Source organism: Ursus arctos, unplaced genomic scaffold (assembly GCF_023065955.2).
Source record: "Ursus arctos isolate Adak ecotype North America unplaced genomic scaffold, UrsArc2.0 scaffold_14, whole genome shotgun sequence".
In the NCBI taxonomy this organism is placed as follows: domain Eukaryota; kingdom Metazoa; phylum Chordata; class Mammalia; order Carnivora; family Ursidae; genus Ursus; species Ursus arctos.
Genome location: NW_026622808.1, coordinates 11,893,283 through 11,920,345, shown reverse-complemented (window position 1 = coordinate 11,920,345; position 27,063 = coordinate 11,893,283). Strand labels below are relative to the sequence as shown.

At 46.7% G+C, this 27,063-nt stretch overlaps 1 protein-coding gene across 2 annotated transcripts in view; it reads right to left on the bottom strand.

Annotated features, from left to right (window-relative positions):
• UBE2G1 (ubiquitin conjugating enzyme E2 G1) overlaps positions 1 to 27,063 on the bottom strand; it is a 100,084-nt gene that overhangs the window by 4,492 nt on the left and 68,529 nt on the right. For both annotated transcript variants that reach the window (XM_026520689.4, XM_044391770.3), the window contains exons 3-5: positions 18,993 to 19,090; positions 12,969 to 13,147; positions 8,957 to 9,078 (exon numbers count right to left, since the gene is read on the bottom strand). In XM_026520689.4, coding sequence (XP_026376474.1) covers positions 8,992 to 9,078; positions 12,969 to 13,147; positions 18,993 to 19,090 — 364 coding nt within the window. In that variant the 3' untranslated portion in view covers positions 8,957 to 8,991. The remainder of the gene's footprint in view (positions 1 to 8,956; positions 9,079 to 12,968; positions 13,148 to 18,992; positions 19,091 to 27,063) is intronic.

The following is a 27,063-nucleotide window of genomic DNA, read 5'->3' as shown; positions in this document are numbered from 1 at the left end:
ACTTGAATGTTTTTCCCAAAGACTAGACCCACCACACCCAAATTAGTCCCGGCCATTTAATCTCTCGGGGCTGAAACAGAGCTGCGTACAGATTCTATAATCATTCCCCGAGGAGACGAACAAGGAATTTCAGGGTCATGATACAGTCATTTAAAAACTGTCTGTGTGAGGTTTTAAAAAGAAAAATAGTCCAGAGGGGGACTGACCGCTCAAAGTCATTAAACACCTAAAATCAGGCAACCCAGCTTTAAATAGCATTAACTTTTTCAGCAGGAATAGAAAAATCTATTTTCCCCCCCATGAACAAAATGTATTCTAAACAGGGAAAAAGCCTCCGTACAGAAAAAGCAAGTCTGTCGGTCTTTTCCCTAGAAAGATAAATGTGAAACTGAATCTCCTGGTCACGCCCTATTTATTTAAATAGATGGTGCTGACCGCACAGTCCTGTATGCTTTCTAAGTGGGTCCCATTTCTAACTTAGACTACATCTGCCTATTACTAAAATCACATACATTTTATATTAATTGAAATTATATCAATTGTGTGTCTTTATGAAATAACCTTTAGTATCTTTTTTATTTATTTATTTTTTTAACCTCAAACCCTCGTATTATTCCTGATTTTTAACCTACAAATCTGGGGATAGTTCGCCTCTAAAGGACATTAGTATCTTGGTCTATTTATTTCTAAAACTAGAATCAAGTCAATTTCCGACGTGGTTACACAACTTAATTTTTTTTAAAGTCTAAAAAAATACAAATCAGGCAAGCACGTTTCCAAATAAAAACCACTTTTGATGTTAAGGATAATAATGAAAGTAATTCCTCAGTCAGAAGTAAATGTCCCAGTCATCGCAACCACTCTTCACTGAGAGCAGTCCCTGCGTGCGGGGAGCTTCCCGCCGCCTCCCACACAGAGGCCCCCGGCGCCCGCCGAGGTGGCAGCACCCCACCACCAGACCGCTCTTCTTCTGTGCCATGGCACTCGTGACCGTCCCCAGCCACTTCCTTTTTGAGGCCCAAAGTGCCTCACACAGTCTGGCCCCCCTCCTGTGACCAACCAGCCCATGGGTTTCTGTTTCTTCCTTCTCCGCCAGAATGTGGCGACCGCGTACGTTGTTGTCCCTGGCCCGACTAAATGAACCTGTCTCTACTTTGGGGACCTCCAGTCTCGGCAGCACCATTCCACGTCAGCCTTGTGTCTGACTGGCTAGATCAACAGGGTCAAGAGTCAGCGGTGTGCCATATATGCCATGCTCTCCCAAGACAACACCACCTGCAAATGGCAGGACATGAACCAATATTCATGAACAAGAACAGAAACGTGCTCAGGGTCACCTGTTCTCGGTGTTACCTCCCACTTCAAAATACAAAGCTCCATGCTTAATGACATGCAACGGTAAAAAAGCAGCCCTATATTATCGCACTGATACACATAAATCACGCTGAACTAGCAAAGTATCAGAAGACCATGTTAAATTTTTAAAAAGTACTCTATGTCTGTGCCCATGTTATTACACACAGACACGTACATCACTGTGCGTGCGTACCCTATGTCTGTGCCCATGTTATTACACACAGACACGTACATCACTGTGCGTGCGTACCCTATGTCTGTGCCCATGTTATTACACACAGACACGTACATCACTGTGCGTGCGTACTCTATGTCTGTGCCCATGTTATTATACACAGACACGTACATCACTGTGCGTGCGTGAGTGTTGGGAGGAGTCAGATTTCTGAAGATGAAGCTACTGTGTGTCAGCGGTCACCTCTGGGAACAGAATGGGGAGGCCACGGCGGGACTTCCTTTTCCTCACACGGAGCGGAGCAGCTTCCGTGTTCCAGAGTGCTGTCATGCCTGCTTTGTCCCTGCAGCTGGGGACAGGAATGAGGGTAGAAGAGGGGCAGCGACAGAGAGGCCGGCAGGGAGCAGTCAAGCCGAGAAGGGACCGAGACAGAGCCCTAGCTTGCATGGGTGAGGACGGAAGATGCTTCTAGAAGGACGATCAACAGTGTCAAATCAAACAGGTTAAGGATCGAAACTACATTAAGCCTGTGGATGTGGCCAACAGCAGTCCCCAAGATTCCGGTGAGTTTAGCCTCTGCAGCGAGGACAGAAGATGAGCCAAATGTGCTCCAAGGCAGACAGTAAAGGGGAAAAGGCAAAGCCCTCTGCTTCCCAGTGCTCCCTTCCTCCCAAAGTTAAGTGCCACTGCGAATTTTATGTATTTCTTCAAGTCCCTGCTTTAAAAAAGCTCTTTATCACACAGTGAGTAGGTTGTACTTTTTTTTTTTTTAAGATTTTATTTATTCATTCGACAGAGATAGAGACAGCCAGCGAGAGAGGGAACACAAGCAGGGGGAGTGGGAGAGGGAGAAGCAGGCTCCCAGCAGAGGAGCCCGATGCGGGGCTCGATCCCAGCACCCTGGAATCACGCCCTGAGCCGACGGCAGACGCTTACCGACTGAGCCACCAGGCACCCCTAGGTTGTACTTTTTAACCTACGTGAACAATACCCGACTCCAATAACCAACTTGATGCTGTCTTTTCTTTTTTTGCGAATTGCGTTTCCTACTCAAGACTGTTCTTTGAGATTTAACCATCTGGTTACTTTAAGTCTACACTACACACGCATTTAGTTGCTGGGTAATATTCCACTGTATCAATCATAACTGATCAATCCCGCCGAGGGGCCTTTCAAGAATCATAGAGTGCTGCAAGCGGCGTCCATGTATGTCTCCGCACACGTGCCAGCCCGTCTCCAACCGCACCCTGCCCTCCCAAGGCCGGTGCCTGGTTCAGACTGACCACATACCGCCAACCTGCTCCCCAACGCTGACTCGCCTTCATTAACACCTTACTTCAAGGACACCGTTTCCCCAAATCCTCACCAACGCTTGGGTTTCTCAGGCATTTTGCTTTTTGACAATCCAGTCGATGCGATGTTACCTCCCTGTACCTTCGTATTTCTGATTACAAATGCAGTAATTTTTCACATGTGTAACAATTAGCTTTCTTTCCGGTTCTATTTATTACCCAGGCAGATCATTTTTCTTTGTACTGCTTACTTTCTCGCCGATTTGCACAAGCTGGTGTAGATTCTAGGTGCAAATCCTGAACGCCAGATAGACAGTAGTCTTCTCCCAGTCTGCTGCTTGTTTTTAAAAGTTTATTTGTCTTGTCATAATATTTAAGTTTTCAGTTTTGACACAGTCAAATTTATTGATTTTTCCCTTCTCCGGGTGTTTTCTGTGCCTAACACGTCCTTCTCTACCTTGATATTCTCCCTTATTTTGTTCTAGAAGAGTTGTGTTTTTCATACTTAACCTTCTGTTCTGGGAGTACTGGGGATGGCGAGGCTGCCGGTAACAGGCAGGTGTGGTCAACAGCCCTGCAGCGGATCGGGCCGGGTGTTTCAGGAGGTCAGAGAGGCTCTACATGGCAGGGCCTGATGTTCAGAAGCCTGGGTGCGACGTGGGAGCTACGCCTTCAGTGACCTTAGCGTGAAACCCAGCAAGGATGCAGTGTGCTTGGGATCATCATTTACTCCACACGTGGTCTCAACCGGGCAGTGGAGAGACTACGCACCCGCCCCACTTGTGCTTTTCTCTGTCTCTCAAATAAATAAATAAAATCTTTTTTAAAAAATGTTGTTTTAAGCCACAGGATTTTAGGCAATGTGTAACACAGCAACAGAGAACTAACCAATCCCTGTAGCCTTAACGCAGAACAGTGAGACAGAGTCTTCCTGTCGGGTGGCCCAGAACGCGGTCTTGCTGCTATCTGCAGGACGGGAGGGTGTGCTTCTCTCCCCTCCCCCGCCCCGTGTCCTCTCTTCTGCCCATCCCACACCGGAGTGAGCGGGCAGGTAAGGCTGTTAAGGTCTTCATGGAGCACGAGGTATAAATACTAAGAAAAAGTGAAATAAGGAGACAAATACTACAGGACCCCAGTTCTGGGAGACATCTAAGGAGTCAAACTCCTAGACACAGGAAGTGGAATGGCAGTTGCCAGGGCCTAGCGGAGGGACCAGACGTTCGAGGGGTCTGTCATATACCAGTGCACATACAGGCAATACTGCAACGTGCACATAAGAACTGGGAGGAGGGCAAACCCATTTTTTGTTTTTTTTTTTTTTACCAGTTTTTTAAAAAGTGAAATAAAGTCTGGATCAAGTTCTGGAATGGTAATATTTCCAACTTCCATATTTAGAAAACATTAAGTCACATATTTCGGGGCGCCTGGGTGGCTCAGTAGTTAAACATCTGCCTTCAGCCCAGGGCGTGGTCCCAGGATCCTGGGATCGAGCCCCGCGCTGGGCTCCCTGCTCCGCTGGGAGCCTGCTTCTCCCTCTCCCACTCCCCCTGCTTATGTTCCCTCTCTCGCTGGCTGTCTCTCTGTCAAATAAAACCTTAAAAAAAAAAAAAAAGAAAACATAAGTGACATATTTGGATGTAGATTTGTATTTTTATTTTTTTATTTTATTTTTTTTAAAGATCTTATTTATTTATTTGACAGAGATAGAGACAGCCAGCGAGAGAGGGAACACAAGCAGGGGGAGTGGGAGAGGAAGAAGCAGGCTCATAGCGGAGGAGCCTGACGTGGGGCTCGATCCCATAACGCCAGGATCACGCCCTGAGCCGAAGGCAGACACTTAACCGCTGTGCCACCCAGGCGCCCCTGGATGTAGACTTTTAAAAACAACTTTCAATCTATTTTTGTTTAACCTCAGGAGTTTTATTTCACATCTACATCCTGCGGCATGACCGAAGCTACTGAGGACACACAGAAACAGCACACTGATGAGCCATAAGAAAACCCGCCTTTACGAAGACTCTGAGCAACAGGCCAGCCTGGCTACGTCTGCGGCAAGGCACCGGGTTTCTGTGGCATAGCCTCACGCCTGACAATTATGTAACGACAAGGACACGTGCAGGTCACGCAGGCAGCTCAGTCCGACAGCAGCTACCATGCTCCGTGCATTCGTGGGTGAGTACAACACAGCCCTGCTTTCAGAAGACAGGAGTTAAGTCATGGGTTTTTGATGTGAATTTTTTAAAGTCCAATTTTCAAATGATTTCACTCCTAGTTAATCCCGATAGATGACTGGGCTCAGGTGCTTATCGGGGCAACATACTGCAGGTAACAAGAGCAGCAAGAAAACACTCTTATCGGTGACTGCGAGTCAGGGCCCTGAGCGCTGTCAGGCTTCGGGGGGGGCATCCGTGTGAAGAGCAACTGCTTCACGAGAGGAGACGGGCTGAGACGGGCCTCGTCCCAGCACGGGGCAGAACAAGGAGGAGACGCGTTCCAGAGCCCGGGCGTGGAACCTGGCTCCCTCCCGGCGGGCACGCACACACTTCCCGAATGGCAGGGAGATGGAACAAAGGGGGAAACGATTAGTAATTTTTAACACACAACAGGTGGGACTGGGGACTTGAACGCCGGTCTAACAAGTCTGCATTAATATACATGAATCAGTGTTTCCCAAGGAATGTCTGTCTCTGCCCACAGGTGAGCCAAAGGATCCTCCTGACGAGCTCCAAACTGACAACAAAATACTAATTCCTTTATTCAGGTCTCATCAACGAAAGACACACACTTCAAGGATGATCATTTTTTACACAAAGGCCTGAGCTTAAACAGTAACCTGGTAGGCTGCAACAGTAACTACGATGAATCATTCACAAAGTTCGTGTATCAATTTTACTTAAGTCTGCTCTACCAAGGACTCCAGCTGCCAGGTCCTCTGCAGCAGTGCAAAGCCATCACAACACATCTGGCGGACAAGCAGTCGTGCGAAGATGCTCTGTTACTGACCTGTGCTGGTCCAGATTTCCAGTTATTGCTTCCTTACTCTTTAACTGGAAGTTCTCAGTTCAGTGTCATCATTCACGGTGTATCATATTTTCAATTAACTTATTCTATACAATGAGGTATTCTGAATCAACATGACCTTCTGCCTCCATCTTTTTGACGAGTGAACTTTAATCTTGGTAAGTTTACTTTAAACACATGTGTATGTTATGATCCAATGTGAACTAACTCCAATCCCACTAGCAAAGGAGGGAATATACAATCCCTTACAAAATCTGTTTGTGGCCCCTCATTAGTACGTATTTGTTTATTTAACTAATTTGTAATATACTATCGAGGTAAATATAATAAAATTCTTGATTATTTCTTAAATTGATGAAGTACTTATTTATGAGATGAAGTCACCCACACACTTGGGCTTCAGCATCTGTACAACTCCCCTCCGACTGGGAAACCGTGTGGGTGAGAGAGCCCTAGGATACGGTCACACCCACACAAGAACCAATCCCATGAGCGGAGTGGGTGACGGGCACGGCGGGGGCGTCCAGGACAAGCACCTGGAAGAAGTACAGGCAGGAAAGCACCAGTCCCAGCAGACCGAGGCGCACACATGAAGGACGGTGGGAAGCAAGGACCACAGAGGAGGTGGGAGGGGAGGGTGAGCTAAGAAAATAGGGACAGGATTAGTAACAAACACATGCAGGTTAGACACGAACGAGCCGGTGGAAAACAAAACATCTGAAGACTGCAGGTCGTTGCTGTTCTTGGCCTTAACAATGGTCAGCATTTCAGGTTCTGATGAGGAGATCAGAAACCAGGGTTATCAAACACGACAACAGAACAACGGTGGGTAGACTCAGTCTTACTTCTGATCTGCACCTTTACATTTGACACAGTTCATCATAAAAATAATAAATAAAAATTAAAACAACGTGATGGTAGTTTAGGCATAAGACAAACCAACTAATAAAACATGTTAAGGTCAGAAACAGATCAACAGATACCTGGAAATGTAATTTCCTAGCATAACCGACCCTGCGCATCAGTGGTGAAAGAATCGGCCACCAATCGATGCACCAATGGTTTTAGCCTGGGGAGCGGGCAGAGCCGAACTCTGGCCTCACGCCGATCAATTTCAGGAGCTTCAACACACACACCAAAGGCAAAACCATAAAACTTTCAAAAGACAAGATGCAACGGAGCTTTCCGGTCAGAGAAGAAGCTAGAACATAAAATGCAACTCTGTACAGGACAGGTCTAACCTGAGTACATTCAGATTAAGAATCTCTGTTCATCAGGGCATCTGCAGGGCTCAGTCAGTTAAGCATCTGATTCTTGACATCGGCTCAGGTCGTGATCTCAGGGTCATGAGGTTGAGCCCCGTCTCGGGCTCCGTGCTCAGCACAGAGTCTGCTTGAGACTCTCTTCCCCGCCCCTCCCCGGGCTCACATGCAGGCACTCTCTCTTTCGAAAGAAAGAAAGAAAAGAAAAGAAAGAAAAGAAAGGAAAGAAAGGAAAGAAAGGAAAGAAAGAAAGAAAGAAAGAAAGAAAAAGAATCTCTGTTCATCCCGAGATTCCACAAAGAAAGGGAACTGACCAGGATACAAATCCAGAAGCTAACGGAAGAACAGCCCAAGAACAGCAGTTTCCCAGAGGAAACGGCCAAACCCATGAAATGATAGTCAGCTGGGCCACACGTGTCAGAGCAAGGCCACACACCACAGCCTTCCAGATGGAGCACTTTCACAGGGGTCTGGTGATGTCCAATGCAGGGGAGGGTCCGGAGTAAACGGAATCCTTATCCTTGTGAAAAGGAATATAAATAGATGCAGCATCTTGGAGACAACCTGGCATTATCCAGTCACAGAGATGTGCACAGACCCCTAACTCAGCGATTCCACCCCCACACACACACCCCGGGGAGGCGCTCCCCTCCAATGTGCAGCAAGAAACAAGACAGCCACACTCACTCTGCCAGCAAACACAACTGCAGTCAGAACCGAGAGCAGGATGGTGACTCATCTAACGAGGCCCCACATGACAGTGACAACAGATGGGCACAAGCAGACACAACACAGACGAGTTTCAAGACTGTAACACCGAGCAACACAAGCCACAGAAGAACGCACGCACTGCAGTTCCAAGCACACACAGGCCAGCGTATCCAGCACGCCGTTCAGGAACAGCACAAACTGGATGACATGATGAAGGAAAAACCGGGATAAACACAGAACGGGGCGTGTGAGAACACGGGGTCAAACAGGTGGCAGGTCCAGGATGTGCCAGGACTTGTGACCCTTCACATGCTCCTTGTCCTCAATAAGTTTATCATCCCAACATTTACAAAGAAAGAAAAGAAACCAAATCACTAGAATGCCACACATTTGGTCAGTGGTCCACACTGCGTCCCCTTCTCTCCTGGGCTCCCTACTGGACGTGATCGAGGCCCGCGGAGAGATACGATACAACACGAGGGCGCTTCTTCCTATCGGCCCTATTAGTAGTGAACAGGGAGAGAACGACCAATGAAGACACGGAGGGTGGGGGCGCCTGGGGGGCTCAGGTCGTAATCCCAGGGTCCCGGGATGGAGTCCCACATCGGGCTCCCTGTTCAGCAGGAAGTCTGCTTCTCCCTCTCCCTCTGCCTGCTGCTCTCCCTGCTTGTGCTCTCTGTCCCTCTCTCTCTCTCTCTGCCTGTCTCTCAAATAAATAAAATCTTTTTAAAAAAAGAAATTAAGAAAACATGGAAGACAGATATTTAATGGTCTTGCCAGTTTATTAGAAAACACGATCTTCCTTTAAAACAAAATTAGGAAATGAAAATTCACGTCATCCTTTGCCATAAACCACACCGAAACAAGTACCTTCATCTCACCGTCAGTGAAAGGAGAGACCACGACCCCACACTAGCCAGTGTAACACAACCGCCTAATTAAAGATGCGGAGTCTACTGGAGCAAAACACACGTGGGCTACACGGTTTCTGCTGAGAAAACAACAGACCACTGGACACTCCCACTAAAAAAATGAAGTTAGTGAAATCAGGCAATCCAAATACCCAAATCACACAATTTCCAAAAATGTATATGCCGTTTATCACAAGGCAAAACAGTAGGATTTTAAAATGAACTCACCCTGAAATAATGAAGTTACAGCTGTTGCACAAATGTCACTCAAAAGCAGTCTCTTGGCTTTTTCGTACACAGCGGGCAACTTTCCTTTTGAATTCTCCATTTCTGTCTTCCCTCCATTCTTTCTGTAGATACAAAAGTAACATGAAGTGACTTTACCCAAGCTCTTCTTAGAAACTCAAATACTAGTTTTAATTTTGAATGCAACGCTTTGGCAACCTGCACACTTTTAAAATGCTAAAAAGCTGGTAAATCAGAAAAGTAGTCAAAAAATACTTTTGCCAGGCACTGGGCTGGGACACAAGAGCAGAAATCCCTTACGCAAAACACCCATACAGGCAAGATTCTCTTAAAGAAAGCAGCCCATGAGGAACGTGGACGGTTTCACGTTACTGGAAAAGGCAGCTACGCCTTACCGGTAAGCTACTCAAGGCCACAGGAAGGACTGCCGGCTCCCTCCCGAGGCTCCAGAAACCACAGCCGACACAAAGGCGAAATTGCTTCTGGAAGACCAAAAGCAGACGGCAGAGGAACGGAACAGCAGCCGAGGAGAGAAGTCTCCCTGGAACCAGAGCAAAGGAGGGGCAGGGCCGACCGGACAGAAGGCACAGTTAGACAGTCACTAAGATGCAGGACTGAAAACAGAGACACAGCTCAACCGTTTGGCGCTTTCCTCCCACCTATATCCAAAAGTCTAACACTTTCCTGAAATAGTGATGACCGTTAAGATACACGGATACACACACATATGAAGAGCCCTCGACGCAGGGCCACTAGTGTGGGCCAGAGGACGGAACCGCCTCTCCGTCTGGAGCTCAGGGTCTGGCTCGCCGCCTGCACACTCGAGCACAGCCGATGCTCGGGGCGCATGTGCTTTCCGAGCCCTACACGTCCTATCACCTGGAGTCGTGCATGCAGAGCTGTGCAGAAGCCTACCGGGTCCTGGGCCAGACTCCAAAATACAAAAGAAACACAAGGGAAAACACTGGCCTCAGAGAATGATCAGAATTAAACTTTGAAAAATTTAATCATAACTCCCACAAGATGGAAGAACTATGAACTTCATCAAACAGCGACAAGATTCTAAGAAGGAGAAAATTAATGAAGAAAGAACAAGCTACTTAAAATTAAGACTAACACCACCAAAATGAGAATTCAACAGGAACTCAGAATCAGCACAAGTTTAGATGAAACAGAGCACAAGAATCGATCTGGGCAGAAGCTACACATCCAAAGAAGGAAGGAATATACACTAGAGTAAAAATAAAAAACAGGAAGGAGAGAACACTATCCACGAGGGAAACTTCCCAGAGCTGAAGTCCTGCAAGTACACGCTGACCACAGCAGTCCCGTGCCACCCCCAGCCACGGCTATGCTCTCTGTGGGCTCAGTCGCCCAGGCGACCCCAGTCTGTCCAGGAGCAACAGTCCCCCTTCTGACGTGACAGCAGAAGGTCAGCGGTAGCCTCAGACCACGTCACCCGCCTGAGTCACTCACCCTGCTTCACCATGTGGGCACACGATCACCTCACACCTCACAAGGAGGGTGAGCTCGCGGCACGGGGTCCTGAGAGCCCCACAGTCACACGGCTTTTATCATAGCACGCTGTTGTAACTGCTCTGTTTTATTATTAGTTATCACTGTAAATCTCTCACTGAGCCCAACTCATAAACTACACTTTATCATGTGTACGTACACACAGGAAAAAACCAACGCACACAGGGTTTGGTACTGATCCCTGCTTTCAGGCATCCGCTCAGGGTCTTGGAACACACCCTTCACGGAGAAGCGGGAGTAATGTACAGAAATGAAAAATCTTAAACTCTACACAACACTGTGAGATTTCAAAGACCAAGAATCAGAAAAGAACCTGAAGGGAACAGGGAAAACAGAGGAAGAAAGAAAAGGTCACCCACAAACGCAGAAGAGTCGGCCGTCCAACAACTTCCTCGTCAGCAACAATACACGTGGAAAGATCAATTCCGTAGAAATCTGCATCCCTCCCCCAGAATGCTACGCGCTGTCACTTAAGGATAAGGGTAGGGTAAAAACCCTTCCAGACGGGTTAGGACCCAGCTCTTAATTCCCACACAGCCTTCCTGAACCATGACTCTCAGAGGAGGTCCAACAACAGGAAGAAGTCAACCAAGAAAAAAGACGCAGGATCCAGGAAACAGATAACCCCACCCAGAAGAGCTGGAAGTTCGGGAAGTCCAAGGAAGGCAGCCGCGCAGCAGTCTGAGCCAACCTAATCCGGAGCCCGAGGATGGAGGGGTCCAGGACAGGGAGCTCCAAGAAAAATGGGGGTTTCCTGGAATAGCTATCACTGACTGAGAGGTCAGAAAAGCAAACAGAGAACTTGCGGAAATATGACAAGGTGTACAATGCAAGAGGGAAAAGCAGATGGGAAAGGTACACGAAACTGTGCACAGGCAACCCGTGGCTTCGACAGGAGACGACTGACTGGTTAGGTGGGCAAGAGCAGCAGTGGACTCTAAGCACTGAGCGGCCCGTGGCGTGCAGATCTGAGTCGCGCCCGCACAGCCCGGCTCTGTGCAGCATCAGCGAGCACCGCCCCTTCTCAGGAGGCCCTGTGGTTCCGGGACCCGGCTGCTCTGAAGGGTTAATAATTTTTGTATATTCATACTTTCAGGTACTTGCCCTTAATTTGTCCTTAATTTTAACCTTGATGAAGATTAAGATACAATTTGTCAGTTCTGATCTTACTACAAAGAGTTATTGTTGAGCATGAATCAAAGTAAACAAGAATTAGTTCTCCCTCGAAATGGTTCCACAGGATTTCTTCTCCCTTGCTGCCTCTTACAGCGCTCCGACCGATGCTGGATTAAAGAAAAGCTAGCATGGTTTTCCGTCAATTTTTTACTTCAATTTGATCACCAAATTAAAAAATTCACAGGCGTACATTTGAAAAGGGTTTGTCAAAGTAGTATTTTTCTACATAGACTATACACTGCATCACTAAGGTTTTTATGTAAGTTTAGTTCTATATGAAAGTTGCCCAAGTAGAAAAGTGAATTTAATCTCCTGGCTTTGATATATACTAACAAAAGTTCTAAGAATAAGATTTAGAATGAAAGGTTCTTCAAAGAAGGAAGTAGACAGATATCCAGAATAAAGGAAACTGATGAAACATGAGGATAGGGGCGCCTGGGTGGCGCAGTCGTTAGACGTCTGTCTTCGGCTCAGGGCGTGATCCCGGGGTCCTGGGATCGAGACCCACATCAGGCTCCTCCGCTGGGAGCCTGCTGCTTCCCCTCCCAGTCCCCCTGCTTGTGTTCCCTCTCTCGCTGGCTGTCTCTCTCTCCATCAAATAAATAAATAAATAAATAAATAAAATAAGAAAGAAAGAAAGAAAGAAAGAAAGAAAGAAAGAAAGAAAGAAAGAAAGAAAGAAAGAAAGAAAGAAAAGAAAAGAAAAGAAAGGAGAAAGAATGAAAGAAAGAAAAGGAAGGAAGGAAGGAAGGAAGGAAGGAAGGAAGGAAGGAAGGAAGGAAGAAACATGAATACAAAATAAAACGTGGGTTCCCAGATTCTGGATTTAAAAAAGAAAAAAAAAAGCAGGCATGAGGAACAATGCTGGAGAAATCAGGGTATGGACCGCGTACGTGTGGAACAGGACTGTATCAATGACGGGCTTGTGCTGTGGTAGGAGAAAGGATGCCCTTGTTCTCAGGAGAGGCCACCCAAGTGTTCACACGTGGAGAGTCAGGGCATCGACAGATCGACATAGACAGGAAAATACTGTAAAATCTCCACAACTGGTGAATCTCGGTGAGGCCTGTTTTTGGCTACGCAAGACAAGGTCCTCGTTCTTAAGAGACGGAGTTCAAGTACTGAGGGTAAAGCTTAGTTATGTCTGTGACTTATTTTTGTACACATTCAGGAGAAACACGAATGTCCACAGATCCGTCCGTAGACACACACACACACAGAGGCTGTCGTTCTAATCAGGGGTAACTGAGGGGCAGGGGAGAGGCGTGCGCGACCGCCTTACCGCAGCATCAACGTTAGCAGGTGAGTCTCCGTTAGGGTCTGCCAGCATTGAAATGACACTGATCATGATGGTTTCCACAGTGTGGATAGGGAGCCAGCGCTCCTCTGGCTTTTCATACCCGTATTTATCTTCCCCGGGCTCATGAAGAATGGAAATGCATACATCACCGTTTTTATCAACTGCAAAATTAGAGAGTGAGAGTTCTGTTTAAAGTAGTTAAAACAATGTGGTTAAACGTGAAGTACCTATTAGAGATGTGGCCCTGGCTCCCACGGTCCTGTATAAAACACTGAGTATCTACAGAAGACGATTTCCAAAATCGTATTTTACCAAACAGGACCCATATGTCAGAGCCAACAGACACACACGCGATCGTCCCCATGTGTGCAGAACTCCAAGGAACCCGGCACACGACGGTGTCTAGCATTTACACGCAGTAAAGACAATGAATCTGCTTTGTTTGTACATAAAGCAGGCGATCCAAATACCAGAACTGTCTCTGTGTAGTGATGTCCCAGACTCCCCACTAACTGACTGGTCTACACTGGTGACCGTCAAGCATCCAGAGACTTTCCTCTGAAAAAAATGAGAAGTAACCTCATAATGTACTTTTTATATCACATAAAGGCAAAATTACATTTTCAGGGAAAGGAGTGCACTCAAATTTACAAAAGGAACATGTCACATTGCCAGTGAAAATTCATCAACGTAAATAACATCCATGAGGCATCTTTTCTACAAAACTAGGGCTTAAAATCCGAGGCACAAATTAATTGTCGGTCAAAACAAAGGAGAACTTTGAATCCACCGGCTCATCTGTATCACACAAATACTCCTTATTCGTAAAACTACCAAAATCATCACTAATCCTTTATGGTGAAGTTTTCTCCACTGCAAACTACAAAATAATAATAGTACAATAAAGTATACTTATTTGGAAAATGTTAGAAAAGACAGAAAAGTATAGGAATTTTTGGTGTAAAAAGTCTTTCAACCAAATATCCAAATCCCATAAATAATCAACGGCACTATGTATGTCTAGTTCATTCCTAACTTCCCACCTAAAGTCTAACAGGTTTTTTTTTTGAAGATTTTATTTATTTATTTGACAAAGAAAGAGTGAGCGAGAGAGAGAGCACAAGCAGGGGGAGCGGCAGGCAGAAGGAGAGGGAGAAGCAGGCTCCCCGCAGACCTCCATCCCAGGACCCCGGGATCATGACATGAACTGGAAGCAGACGCTTCACTGACTGAGCCACCCAGGCACCCCCGGACTTGCAATCGGTGTAACTCTCAAGGTTATTTTTCATCTCCTGACTTGGGCACTTCCCCTGTTGTTAAAAACTCTGGGGAAGCCGAGCCGGAGTCCATACACACTGCTGGTCTCCGACAAACCCTTCCGGGCTGTGTGCTGTGCACACAGGCATCCAAGCGCGGGCCATGACAGGCCCGTGCATTCGTGTGTCGTCTGGGCTCCTCTTCCCAGGCACCCACCTCCCAGTAAGATCTGCTGAGTGCAGGAACGAGATCGAGAGGCAGGCAAAGCAACGACAAACTGTTAAGCACACCGCAAAGTTCAACACAAAGTGCTTTTACCATCTTCTTTAGATGATGTCCTCACGCATTACATAAAGAGGATTTTTTCCAAGTCGTTTTCTTTGAAAATATGGTATTATATGTTTCCATAAAACTCTATCAGAGAGAATCAACTTAAGATCCATTTTCCTTTCGTGGAAATTACTGTTACAATCTAGCATCTTTTAATTTTTAGCCTTGAGTCCTTTCATTTTAATTGTTTTAAATAAAAGGTTTTTAGGCTTCAGACCTATTACCAAACTACAGTTTAAATGTGAAATACAGGTGGGGGCACCCGGGTGGCTCGGTGGGTTAAGTGTCCGATTCTTAGTTTCAGCTCAGGTTATGATCTCAGGGTCATGAGACTGAGACCCCTGTTGGGCTCCACGCTCAGTGGTGATTCTGCTGGAGATTCTCTCCCTCTCTTTGCCTCTCTCACTAAAATAAATTAAACCAATCAATAAATCTTTAAATTAAAAAGGTGAAAAATAATCTGGTTTTTCTAAATGCTTCTGGGGGTAAAATTTTTCCAGGTACAGAAAATACACGTTTCCTCTGGTGCAATGTCAGTTCTTATTCTTTACTCATTTATAAACTCAAATGTCTATAGTTTTTCTTGCCAAATTGCTTCCTTAATTGTCCCCAAGTAACTTCTGCCTGTTACTTTTCCCTCTCCTTTTAACGCCCCAACAGTGATCTCCGCTGTCGCCCTTACTGACATGAGGTTCATTTACGAGCCCCATTCTGCTTTCAGCTGCACCACTTATCTTCACTCTGTTTAGTCTTTCAGGATGGGTTATGTGTGAAACCAGAAACTTCTTGCCCCTAACACCCAGCAAATAATACTATTTTTTTTAAGCCACTTGAAACTGTTTACTCCATTTGGAGTTTCAATCCCCTTTTCTAAATCCATTCCCCCCCACACAGCTAGCCACCAGCCTCGGCCTCGACTACCTGAACCACGTGTACCCTCCCAGTTACCCCCTCCCTGGAAGCCGTGCGTCTAAAAATGACAGAAACCCAACGGACCCCCACCCTCTCCACACGCCCACAACGTGGGGGTTCTCTCACTCACTCTCTCTCTCTCTCGTCACCTCATGGAAACTGGCTTCTGCCCCCTATCAGAGGCCACGACTGGTCACAAAATGGTCTGAACAAGCTTCCCCCAGGTGCCTTTAAAGTCCCCCTTTTTGGGTCACGACGACAGACACTGCTGAGGACAGCTCCCTCAGCCTCTGTGACACCCTGCTTGGCGGGCTCTTGAGCCAATCTCTCACCTTCCAGGCTTCCTTAGTCGGACTTCTGACGTTACGTGATGTTACCCCGCTCTCCAGCATTAGCCACCTTTTCCGTGGGGAAATTAACTCATTCTTCCCATCACGATGTTCCCCGTCCCCTCCGTCCCCAGCTTTGCTGAGCTGCACTGACGGAGAGCATGGTGTAAGGAGCAGGTGCAGCGCGGTGGTTTCACGCGCTCCCGAGCACCTAGATGCGGGGCGCTACCAAGGCCCCACGCTCACTTTTACCGAACGGCCTAAGCCGATACGGCAAGCACACCTCAAGAAGATCCACGATGGAACGCGTCTAAGCCACACACAGAGAAGTTCTACCTGAGAACGACATCTGTAACAGCTTTACTGAGACAAAGGCGCACAACCGAATGGCTTCCCGCGTGTCCAGAGTTGTGAACGGTCACCACAATCAATTTCAGAACACAGCCGTCACCCAGAAAGAAAGCACATGCACAGGGGCAATCACTCCCCACGCCCCACAGCCTTCCCCAAGCCCGAGGCAAGCACGAACCTAACCTTCCACCTCTAGGTTTGCCTGCTCCGGACGGTCCAGCCTAAACGCAGCCCTACACTGCGTGGGCTCTCGCGACTGGCTTCGCTCACCCAGTGCCACGTTTTCAAGGCTCAGGCAGGCGCCGCGCACCAGGGCCACCCTCCGTAACGTGGCTACGTGATGAGTGGGTTTTCTCCTCGTCAAACGATGGACACTTGGGCTGTTTCTACCGTTTGGCCGTTACGAACCCTGCTGACAGGAACATTCAAGGCCAAGTGTTCTGTGGACGTGTTTTCATCGTTCCTGCGTTTCTGTCTCAGAATGAAACTGCCAGACTCGTGCCCCACAGCGGCTGCAGCACTTTACAGTCTCGCCAGGAGAACGGAGGGCTCTCGTTTCCCTGTGTCCTCGCCAACACTTGACTATCACCTGCCACTTTGATGGCAGCCACCAGGTCTGTGTCAAGCGGTATTTCGCTGTGGTTTTGATTCTACGGTTATTCTGTGGATGGTCCATCAATTCTAAATCCTTACCTACCACCACCATCCACATCTGCTAGTCCACAAGCACAGTAACTCAGTTTCCCTTCCTGCTACGACTCTCAGTTCAAGCTTTCATGGTCTCTTACCGGAAGCACTGACAAAACCCTCTCCGTGTCTCCTGGCGGTAATGACGTCTGGCTTCTCCTTCCAATCCTTCCTCCATGGGTATGATCTTTCCAGAAGGAGACACAGTCAGGACGAAGCTACCACACAGCTTTAAAGCGCCAGAACTTAATGAGAACCCACAGCCTCAGGAACAAAGTTTAAGCCAGGCATTCACACAGTCAAAATTCTGTGTAAGAATCACATTCTCTAGAAGATGACCCTCTCTTACACTACCCAATACCCATGTGGCAACAACACTGTCCTCTCAACGTCACCATGACATCTCCATGTCCGTTCCTCCCCACACAGGCCCCAACACCCTCACAGAAGGGGACCATGACTCACGAATCATCTTCACCTCCAGTGTCTCGCAGACACTCCTGGCTCGCTTTTCCGTTCATCCCATGTCTTCCCACGCCTCCTGAGCCCCGCTCGCCCTGCGTCTGCCATCCCCGCCCCACCACCTCCTCAGGTTCCCTTCCTTCACAAAGCACCTCCTCTCTCCAGTCAATCTCCGTTATTTCACTGACGCCTCTCCCCTCGTGGCCTGAAAAATGAAAAGTCTCTTCCACCTTAAAACAAACCCTCATTTCACCAGCTCTCCTCTTAGACCACCTAGACCACTGCTCTCCTTCCTCCCAAAAGAAGGGAAGTCCCACGTGTTGCTCACATACGTGCTCTCAGAGAGACCGAGGCCCATAGAGGCTTCGCCTACAGTCACGCAGCTAACGTGTGGCAGAGCCAACACTCAGAACTTCTGTTACATCTTCTTTTGAAACAGGCACAAGAAGATGGCCTATACACACAGCAAATAATTCAAGTGATGGTAAGAGAAACTGCCAAAGCCCAGGAAGAGAGGAAAGAAATGGCAAAGCAACAAGAGGCGGATGTGGTCAATTTAGGCATCCGCGCTCCACGGAGGGGTATCGTCAAGGCATTCTACCACAGACTGTTAGATTTCTCTCCCTCGTTACTGGTACAAAAAAGAACGATGAAGCGTCTTTGCGATCGCCGCTATCTTAGGTGCGATGGAATACGGTGGCTACCCCCTTGGTTCCCGATAGTTTTCCGTGAGCCAGTTCCAGTCTCTCGAGGCCCATCCATTTCTCAAGCCCCTGGGCTCTAATACTTTCCCCATACCCTTGTGATAAGCCTTCATTCACTCACTCACTCCTCTCCCTCAGATTTTTGCTCAGATTAATTCGGGAGCTTCTCTCCCTGGCAATGCAAAGTCGACTATGAGAAGCAGAGTGCAGATCAGCGCGGGAGTCAAAAAAACCCACAACTCTGATTACAAAATACTGACAGTCAAAATACTTAGAAGAGAAATGCTTGCAAGCTCTATCACACAAAACAAGGCCGAAAGTTCAGGGAGACTGTATATAAACACAGTTTATCTAGCCTAACCTTTGGCTCACAAAGTGGATCTTAACGGTAATGCATCTTTGGGTAAGAACTTCAGCGTCACTGCATTTCCGGCACGGCAGGATCGATGCTTTCCAAAGCTTAAAACACCGGTACGGCACCCCGCTCGACCCTGTCGGTCACCTTATGAGGCAGGCAGGACACTCCCTTTTTAACAGCTAATATAGGTCAAAAGTGAAGAGCTGCCCACGGTCTAAGAGTGAAGATGAGAAATAGAAATTTTAAAACCAGGCTTAATGACTCCTATGCGCTCTGTAATCACCAGTGAGTCACCTAATACCTTGGAAATTATCTCCGTTGTAAGGGATGTATGCCTAGCGAGTATCACCCGATAACCCTGCCTCTAGTTTGGAACCTCAGGAGTCTCAAAAAGAGCTGAAAACTAAGGAAATAAATATTTGTATACGATGCCTCTTTCCCCTGCCGCTCTACTAAACAAACTAGTACAGGGCCACGTGCACAATGAGCACAGTGAACTCAGCACAAACATCCCAAAGTAACTTCGCTGAGAACTACGTCTTCCTTGGCGACCTTGCAAACCTCAGTGACGGGCTACCGCATTAGCAAACGTAAAAGTAAAACTAGATGAACTTACCATTTGGGTGCCAGATTTCTGTAATGAATTTCATTTTAGGAGGCCGGAGGGGATAATCTTTTGGGAAAGTGAGATGAGCCTTAAAAACACCACCTTCACTGGAAGAAAAACAAAAACAAGTTCTTGCCTGTAAGTTCCTGCATATAACAGACAATGATTAAAACACACACAGAGCAAGGGTGCTAGTGCCAGACTATAAATGAAGTGAGTTAATAACCTGGGCCTCAAGCAGAGAGTTTACTCACTCACGTACTCATACACCTGCTACCTGACCCACGTCCCAAGAAGCGAGGAAAACAGAGAAACGGTTGGCTTTAAACAGGCATCCCTATCAGGTCACACGACTGTTGTGCTGACAACCTTTATCACTTCCCATCAAAGTCCAGAGGCTTAACTGAGCCCATCCGCTCTCCACGCTGATCTCCAACTACCACCCTTCCCTCCATTCCAGCCCGTCTTCTTTCTGTTCTTCAAGCACAATAAGCTCTTTCTCACTCAGAACTTACACGCTATTGTTTGTTCCCTGTGTGGCAAGATGTGCTGACCTTCCAATCATCCACTCATTTATTCATCTCATCATTTAACAAATATTTCCTCAGCCTTTACATGTCGGACACTAGCCGTGAACAAGGAGTTTATATTCCAGTGACTTTCCAAAGTGCTGCCGTCCGACACAGCTTCCTGCACACCGCACACCGGAGACGTTCTATAGTTAGGCTAAACGAGATGGCAGCCACTAGGCCCTTGAAATACCGCCGGTGCAACTGGGGAACTGACTTTTTAACTTTTTTTTAAAGATTTATTTATTTATTAGAGAGAGAGAGCATGAGCACAGGGGGAGGGGCAGAAGGAAAGGGAGAGAGAGAATCTCAAGCAGACTCCTCACTGAGCACAGAGCCCAACGTGCATCTCAATCTCATGACCCTGAGATCATGAGCTGAGCTGAAACCAAGAGCCAGACACTCAACCGACTGCACCACCCAGGTGCCCCTGAATGTCTAATTTTATTTATTAGCACATATGGCCAGGAACTGCTGTATTAGTGCAGTCTTAGATCAGTGTCATTTCCTTAGGAACTGTTCTTGAAGAATTATCAAAACAGTACAATGAGCTGTACTATGTTAACAACAAAAACCAAAGAGATTAAACCAGCCTCATGAGGTATATAACTAAGTTCCTGCATTATGTCATTCGTATAGCCATTTCCTGTGCTTGAAATACCTTTCTCCCCTTGTCATCATTTAGAACTCAGCTTCGGGGTGCCTGGGTGGCTCAGTCGGTGAAGCGTCTGCCTTCTGCTCAGGTCCTGATCCCGGGGTCCTGGGATCGAGTCCCACATCAGGCTCCCTGCTCAGCGGGGAGCCTGCTTCTCCCTCTCCCACTGCCCCTCCTCTGCTCGTGCTCGCTCACATAAATAAATAAGATCTTAAAAAAACAAAACAAAACTCACTTCAACGTTATCTCTTGAGACTTTACTTGGCTCCCGAATCTTAACTCTACGCTGTGTCCCTTTACTGCACTGACGTCTTCTCACTTCTTTACTCCAACACCTATCTGCACATCTGATTCTTTGACTGTTCAGTGTACAGTCCATCAGAGCAGGGCCATGTGATGTTTGTTTCAGATCAGTGAGAAATGGAACTCTCAGCTCCTTAAATGGTTTTCATTCACTGGACAAATATACATTGATTACCTACTTGTGTGAGGCGCTTTTTTACGTAAAATAATAAAACAGAGAAGAAGACATCAGAGATCACTGGTACCACAAGCACTTACCATTTTGGTGGCAGAAGAAAATATCAAGCAAAATATCACTAGTAGCTACTGGAATGATATGAGCAATCTAATATGAAGTTTTTTAAAAACCAAGTATCTATAGGATATAACATTTGTCCTTAAGAAGGAAAAATGGGGGTCCACCTTCGTGGGATAGAAACCCGTCTGCAAACACAGCCCCAGTACGTGGCAGTGCAGGGCTATGGGGATCTCCTCCTTCCTGCTTTGTACAATTCAAGATAGACTGAATTTTTAACCACAAGCAAGCATTAATTTTTTATGCCTTTTTCTGGGCATAAAGGATTTGGGGGAGGACTTAAAAACAGAGAGGCAGATCACTAATCCCAAATACCTCCGAAGACCTAGGGAAGGCCAACGGGCTCGAGCACAGAGAGTAACCGTGGTAACACGACTGTGGTAAAAGCAACAGGAGAAGGCCACAGAGAGTCAAAGAGAGAACGGGGTGGTCAAGGACATGCATGATGAGCAGGACAATTTGAAAAGTCGGACAGTTAAAGAACAGGATAACTAGATGGGGAAACAGTACAAATGCAAGGCTTTAAAAAGGAGGAGAAAAACCCCGAATTTGTTTACAAGGAGATGGGAAGGTGCGGGCAGAAAGACTAGAGACACTAGAAAAAGAAGAACTGAGCCATCGGAAGAAGAAAGAGAGTAAGGGGAGCAAGGGGAAAGAAAAAGAAAGAACATCTTTTCCTTTGGCACTGGAAGAAAAAGACTGAATGTGGCACGGATATCCAGGGGTAAAAAGGAAGAAAAATGACAAATTTTATGCCTGCATATGACCTCCATTTCATGACTTACAGAATGATGTACTGAAAGGGAGAAGCTGGAGACGTGAGGGAGGTGCTGGGAAGGAGGACCACACGGCGGGCGGTAGGGCCGCCTCGCCCCTGCTGCCCCAACTGTCGGGTTAAGGCCAAACTGGCCCCGGGACCGGTGACTGTAGGGACTCGCTTTTCAAACTGGGGTGACTCACTAACCACTTTTCTTGTTTAATCAATAAAAATCGAGTAGAAAACAAGGCGCTTATCCCCAGTGGTCAGTTTGACTTACGTCATCTGCACGCACGTTTCCGCTCACCAAAACGTAGGCACGTAGTCTACACCAGGTCAGGATGTAGACGACTTCTGATTATGGCTTGCGGCGGAAAAAAGCCACAAACACAGAAAACAGCTAAGAATCTATGTGAAAGGACATCAAAAGAGCTGCCAGAGGCCCTCGCACTTCGTGCACTGGTAAGGCTGCGCCTCCTAGCAGCCCTCCTGGGTCCCTTCATCTTGGCTGGTTAGGTCCACCTCAGATTAGCTGACCGGAATCCCTGTCGTGAAAAACTGCCTCCGTCTCTTAAGTTATTTTCCAATCTTCAAAATATCAAATTTTATATACACAATTATCTCAAAAGGTTTAAAGCACACAATTTTCACTCTCTCTACAGGGCCCTCTCCATTCTGAACCAACCACGTCGTTATTCCTTATAGTCTGTGTCCTATCTGTGGACTCCTTAACGTCTCCTTCACCTGGGGATCTTGCCTGTTTTTCTAAAACTGAGCTCAGTGGTCCCAACCTGTGGGTGCAAACTTCCAGTGAACAGCCAAGTTAGCAAAGAGGAGCGCAAAACCCCCAGGATATGAAATACTGTAAACTAAACATTAATGTGTCACAAATTCACTATTTTTCAACTATGCAAAGATGTTACTGTGATGAGTAAAATGACAGTATATTAAAAAGCATGTGAATTAAAAATATCTTCCATTACGTATTTTCTTCATCCCATATACTAATAGTACAATTATCAGCATGATGTTAAAAAAAGGTGTGAAACCAAAAAAGTTTCACATCTAAAAAGGTTGAGAAACTGAGCCTAGTTCAACTTTCTTCCACGAGCCTCACTTACTGTTTTTGTATTAAGTTGCAAAAATCTTACAAGGACCAGATGCTATCATTCGGCCATATTTACTTTCTTTAAATGATACACTGTATGCTGCCAGCTGAAATTCTGCTCAACACTGTTCTTCTAAAAGTATTCCTGGTGATACCTGTTTCTTGTCCATTCATTTTATCTGACACATTTCACTATCACATTCGTAAGATATTTGCTTCCAATTTTTTGGCTACCACATGCACTAAAACACAAATGCTTCCTGGCATAGGGTTTTCACCCTAACAACAAAAGTGCTAAGATAACATTTAAGTAATTGCTCGAAGTGATACAGCTAATACAAGTGGGAGAGTTGGGGAGCTGGACCGAGACCCCACAGCCCATGTTCTTAAGCACCGAACGGGCAGGGACGTGGCGTTGCCGCCGGGGCATCAGCTGCTAAGCAGGAACAAGGTTCATTCCTCCCAAATTCTCATTACAGAACATATGGCTGTGCTTCCAAGTCTTAAGCAGAACTGTAAAAGGACTTTGTTACTGTAAAATAATCTGAACCAGAGTTCGGGTAACCAACTCTACAGTCCCTAGATCCACTCAACACATATTATCTTACTATTCTCCGTACTTTCCGCACCCTTGCCGGTGGTAAGGAATAAAATAAACTGTATCTCTTGAACAGACTAGCCGCTGAGGACGAAAGAAAAATAAGAGATTAAGGAAGGTGCACGTTCACCACTCTGAATTTGTACAACTTATAATTACATGGTGATACCCAAGTCTCCTGAACTTCCTTGAAAACGTGCTGCTGCTCTTGCCTGAAACGTCTATTTCTAAGGACACTACCTAATAATCGGCAGGGGGAACACAGCAGGTACACACACCAGTTTCAGCTTTCACAGAAAGACAGCCTGGAGAATCTACTCTTAACAGATTAATGGGCAGAGCAGTAATAAACATCTGATACCATGTAAAGAGAAACAGAACGGCTGCGTTAACACGCACGGCAACGCTCAGTCTCCCAGTAATGCTGGAATACACCAGTTATCGATGACCTGAACTGAAGAGGGTACAGTGCCCTCTAGTGACTACATGAAGGCTGATGGTGCCACAGAAGAACACAACAGCTTTTCAAGGATGTCTGTACATTATCAATTCTTGCCATCACGACACAAGCGATCTAACTATTAAGTGGTGAATTAATCAGTTAGGTGTGGGTACCATCTATGTCCACATTAACCCTAACTTACTTCTGACCCTAACCCCTGCCCCGCCCCTAGTGAGGGTCATTTACACTTGAGGTCTGTGCACTCACACCCCACCGACCCCTCCAACAACCGCAGCACGACCTCTACCCTCTTCACACTGCTCAAGGAACTACAAGGACACCAGCAGCTTCCTTACCGTTAAATCAACACACACCACGAAATACTGGATTCCTGGTACCTTTAGGGAGCTTACTTGTAACCACACTTTCCTCTCCTTCCCCCTCCAGGCTGCCTGCCCAGCTGTCCTCAGGGACCGGCCTTCAACACACACTCCCCTCCTCTATCCGGAGCAAAGGCCGTGTATGCAACCCCCTCCTGCAGGTCTCCATGCGCAGCCCCAACTCCCAGCCCGCTTTTTTTACTATAGACAATGAAACTTCTAGAATAACACGGTTAGAAACAAAATTTTCTTGCAGATATAAAACACAAGTAAGCTGAAGGAAAATGAAATCCACAATCCCGAAGTTAGGGTACTTAGGTTGTAAAATAGAAACCTAGGTGGGGACTCCTGTCCTCCATGGCTGTGAAGACAAACCCAGACTCTTTATGGTGTTTGTGTACTTCAAGTAGCCCGCTGCTCCCTGTTCAACCTCATTCCCTGACATCCCCTGTGCTCAGCTCACTCCGCTGCCACCCCGTGGAGCTGCCCTGTTTTCTGGGCCCCATGACCCAGAGTTCCCCTCGGAAGTGCTGCAGCTCTATCATCACCACCCCCCGGCCCCGCCTCTGCCAGAACACCTGTCCAGTTAACGCTGACCCTAGCTGCTAGCAGTACCAAATCTCTTCCATTCCAGAAGAACTCATCTAAACCAACTGTGGCCACCTCATTCATCTTACCAGTTACTGGGTAGGAATGAGCAAGGGACTCGACTCTGACACAGGAGACAAGAGCCAGTCAGCTGGAGAGCTCCCAATGCATACAGCACACATAAAACTAAGAAGACACCAGCGTCTTTTCTTCCTTTGGGTGATCTTCTGAAATGCTCAAAAGTCCTATAACCATTCTGCTACCAGTGCCAGGACAACAAGCTTTCTTGTTCTCTAAGCCAGCTACAGTCAGATTTCTGTTGCTTGCAGCCAAAAGCCCACTAAAACTACCACAGTTCCCACTTTGGATACGTCTTCCTCTGGGACACGTTCTGATACATCCCAAACCTGCCACACCCCCAGGGAGCCCCTCTCTCCACCACCGCCATCACCAGCCAAGCAACCACACGGTGACTAAAGCATCATCTCTCTGCGGGCAGGGCCGATGCTGAGCTAATCCAATGTGCTGTTGCCGGCATCTAACCTAAGACCGCTCGAAAACATCTGAGCTAGATGAATGAGCAGTGTGAATGCTGGTGTAATGCTTTATTTTTGCAACCATTCTAAGCAGGAAATTGCCCAAGGGACGGCCTAGACTCGGTAAATATTAAACAATAAATCTGAAGCCTCTTTTTTTGAGAGCTTTAAAAAAAAAATCCCATAACTTTCTCAAGTGAATTTAGAAAAGATTTTTATGAAGAAGGAATCATTTCCAGGTTATTTTGGGTGATGATTAGAACGCCTGTCAACTGCCATAAGGCCTCACCACTCACAGGATGTTCACCGCGTGTGCGGCACAGACTCAAACTACAGCCCCGCTGCCCCGTCAGGACGTCCGCCCTCCAGGGGAGCTGCACAAAGGCCTCCGCTACCCACATCTCACACCAACAGCTAGCACTTTTTAAATGTATACTGAAGGCCAGAAGTAAGTTCTTAACTGGTGGAAAGAATGGACGAGTAATCAGTACAGTGCGTATTAAAAAGCGGTTCTCTTTGGTGAAGCTGAAGGTACACATTAAATACATGTACCCACTCACAGTCTTTAGAGACACGTGCCACCACCGCACGAGACAGCGTGAGCATTCTGTGAGGTCCTCAGAGATGGAGCTCAGGCCCAGAAGCCCAACTAACCCTCTAGACGACGTCAGTTTACAAGAATTCCTCCTGTCATCTCCTACCAACTGTGGGAGTAACCAGATTCTGCCACTGGAATGTCACTGTGTCTCCCAAATAACCCTTCCTGCCATGTGTTTAGCCTGAAAACCTGAACTTCATCAGGCATATAAACCAGGTGATATGGATGGTTTTATGTGCAAACTTTAGTAAGAAATTTGCTTTCAAATGATATTGAGGCTGTGCGGGGCTACCTCAAAGATGGTTTTCAATGGCTACTGTTCTCTACCCAAACTAACACCATGGAACCACTAAGTTGAGTGATTTTAGTTAGCAACAATCACCATTACAAACATGGCACTGAGAAATACATCAGCAAACATTCTGATGGGAAACGGTCGTCACAAAACATGAATCACCCTCGCAGACGAGAGAAAACCCAAAGTCCACACCACAGCTCACCCTGCATGTCCCATGGCGGCCTGCCCTGGCACCAAGTAGCCCGAATTTTCTTTTCCACCAGATGTTTTATTGGGGGGGGGGTCCCCATGTCTGAACACCTAAAATGAAACTACCGTATAAATCTTGCCTGCTTAGCGCCATCGAGGACCACAGTGGAGAGCAAGTGCAGTCCCCAAGAAACTCAGATACAGGTGTGTGGGGCACACTGCTGACCCGAGAGGATCACTGCACTCTGTTCAATACCTCCACGTCTATCAACGGGGTGGAACTTACACTAGTCACTAACATCAGGAGGTCACGATCCATCTCAGAGAACACTGAACATTCTTAACTCAAAGTTAGTCTGCAAACATTCAGAGCAGAAAATAAGACTACAGTCTTTGAATCTAAAAGGTATGACAAGACACAAGAAATCCCATCTCTCTCTATTGCTCTGACTCCACTGCATTCTGTTGTCTAACTTCACATCAGTTAATAAGGGTTAACTGAAAGTGGTTAGCTGTAACAATCACTTTTATAAACTGGGAAAAGGTAAACATCAGTTCATTTTAGGGTCAGAACACCTTGGTTCTGATCAGTATTCTGTGGGGACCTGATTAAAGCAGCACTCAAATTGACGACCTTGAGAGTTCTCTCCAGCCTGGAGACACTGGTGTGTGAAACTGTGCTCTGTATGAAAATCTCCCAGACGTAATAGTATGCTTTAATTAAATTGATAAAAGTGTTAAGAATGGTAAAGACTTCTCTTTGA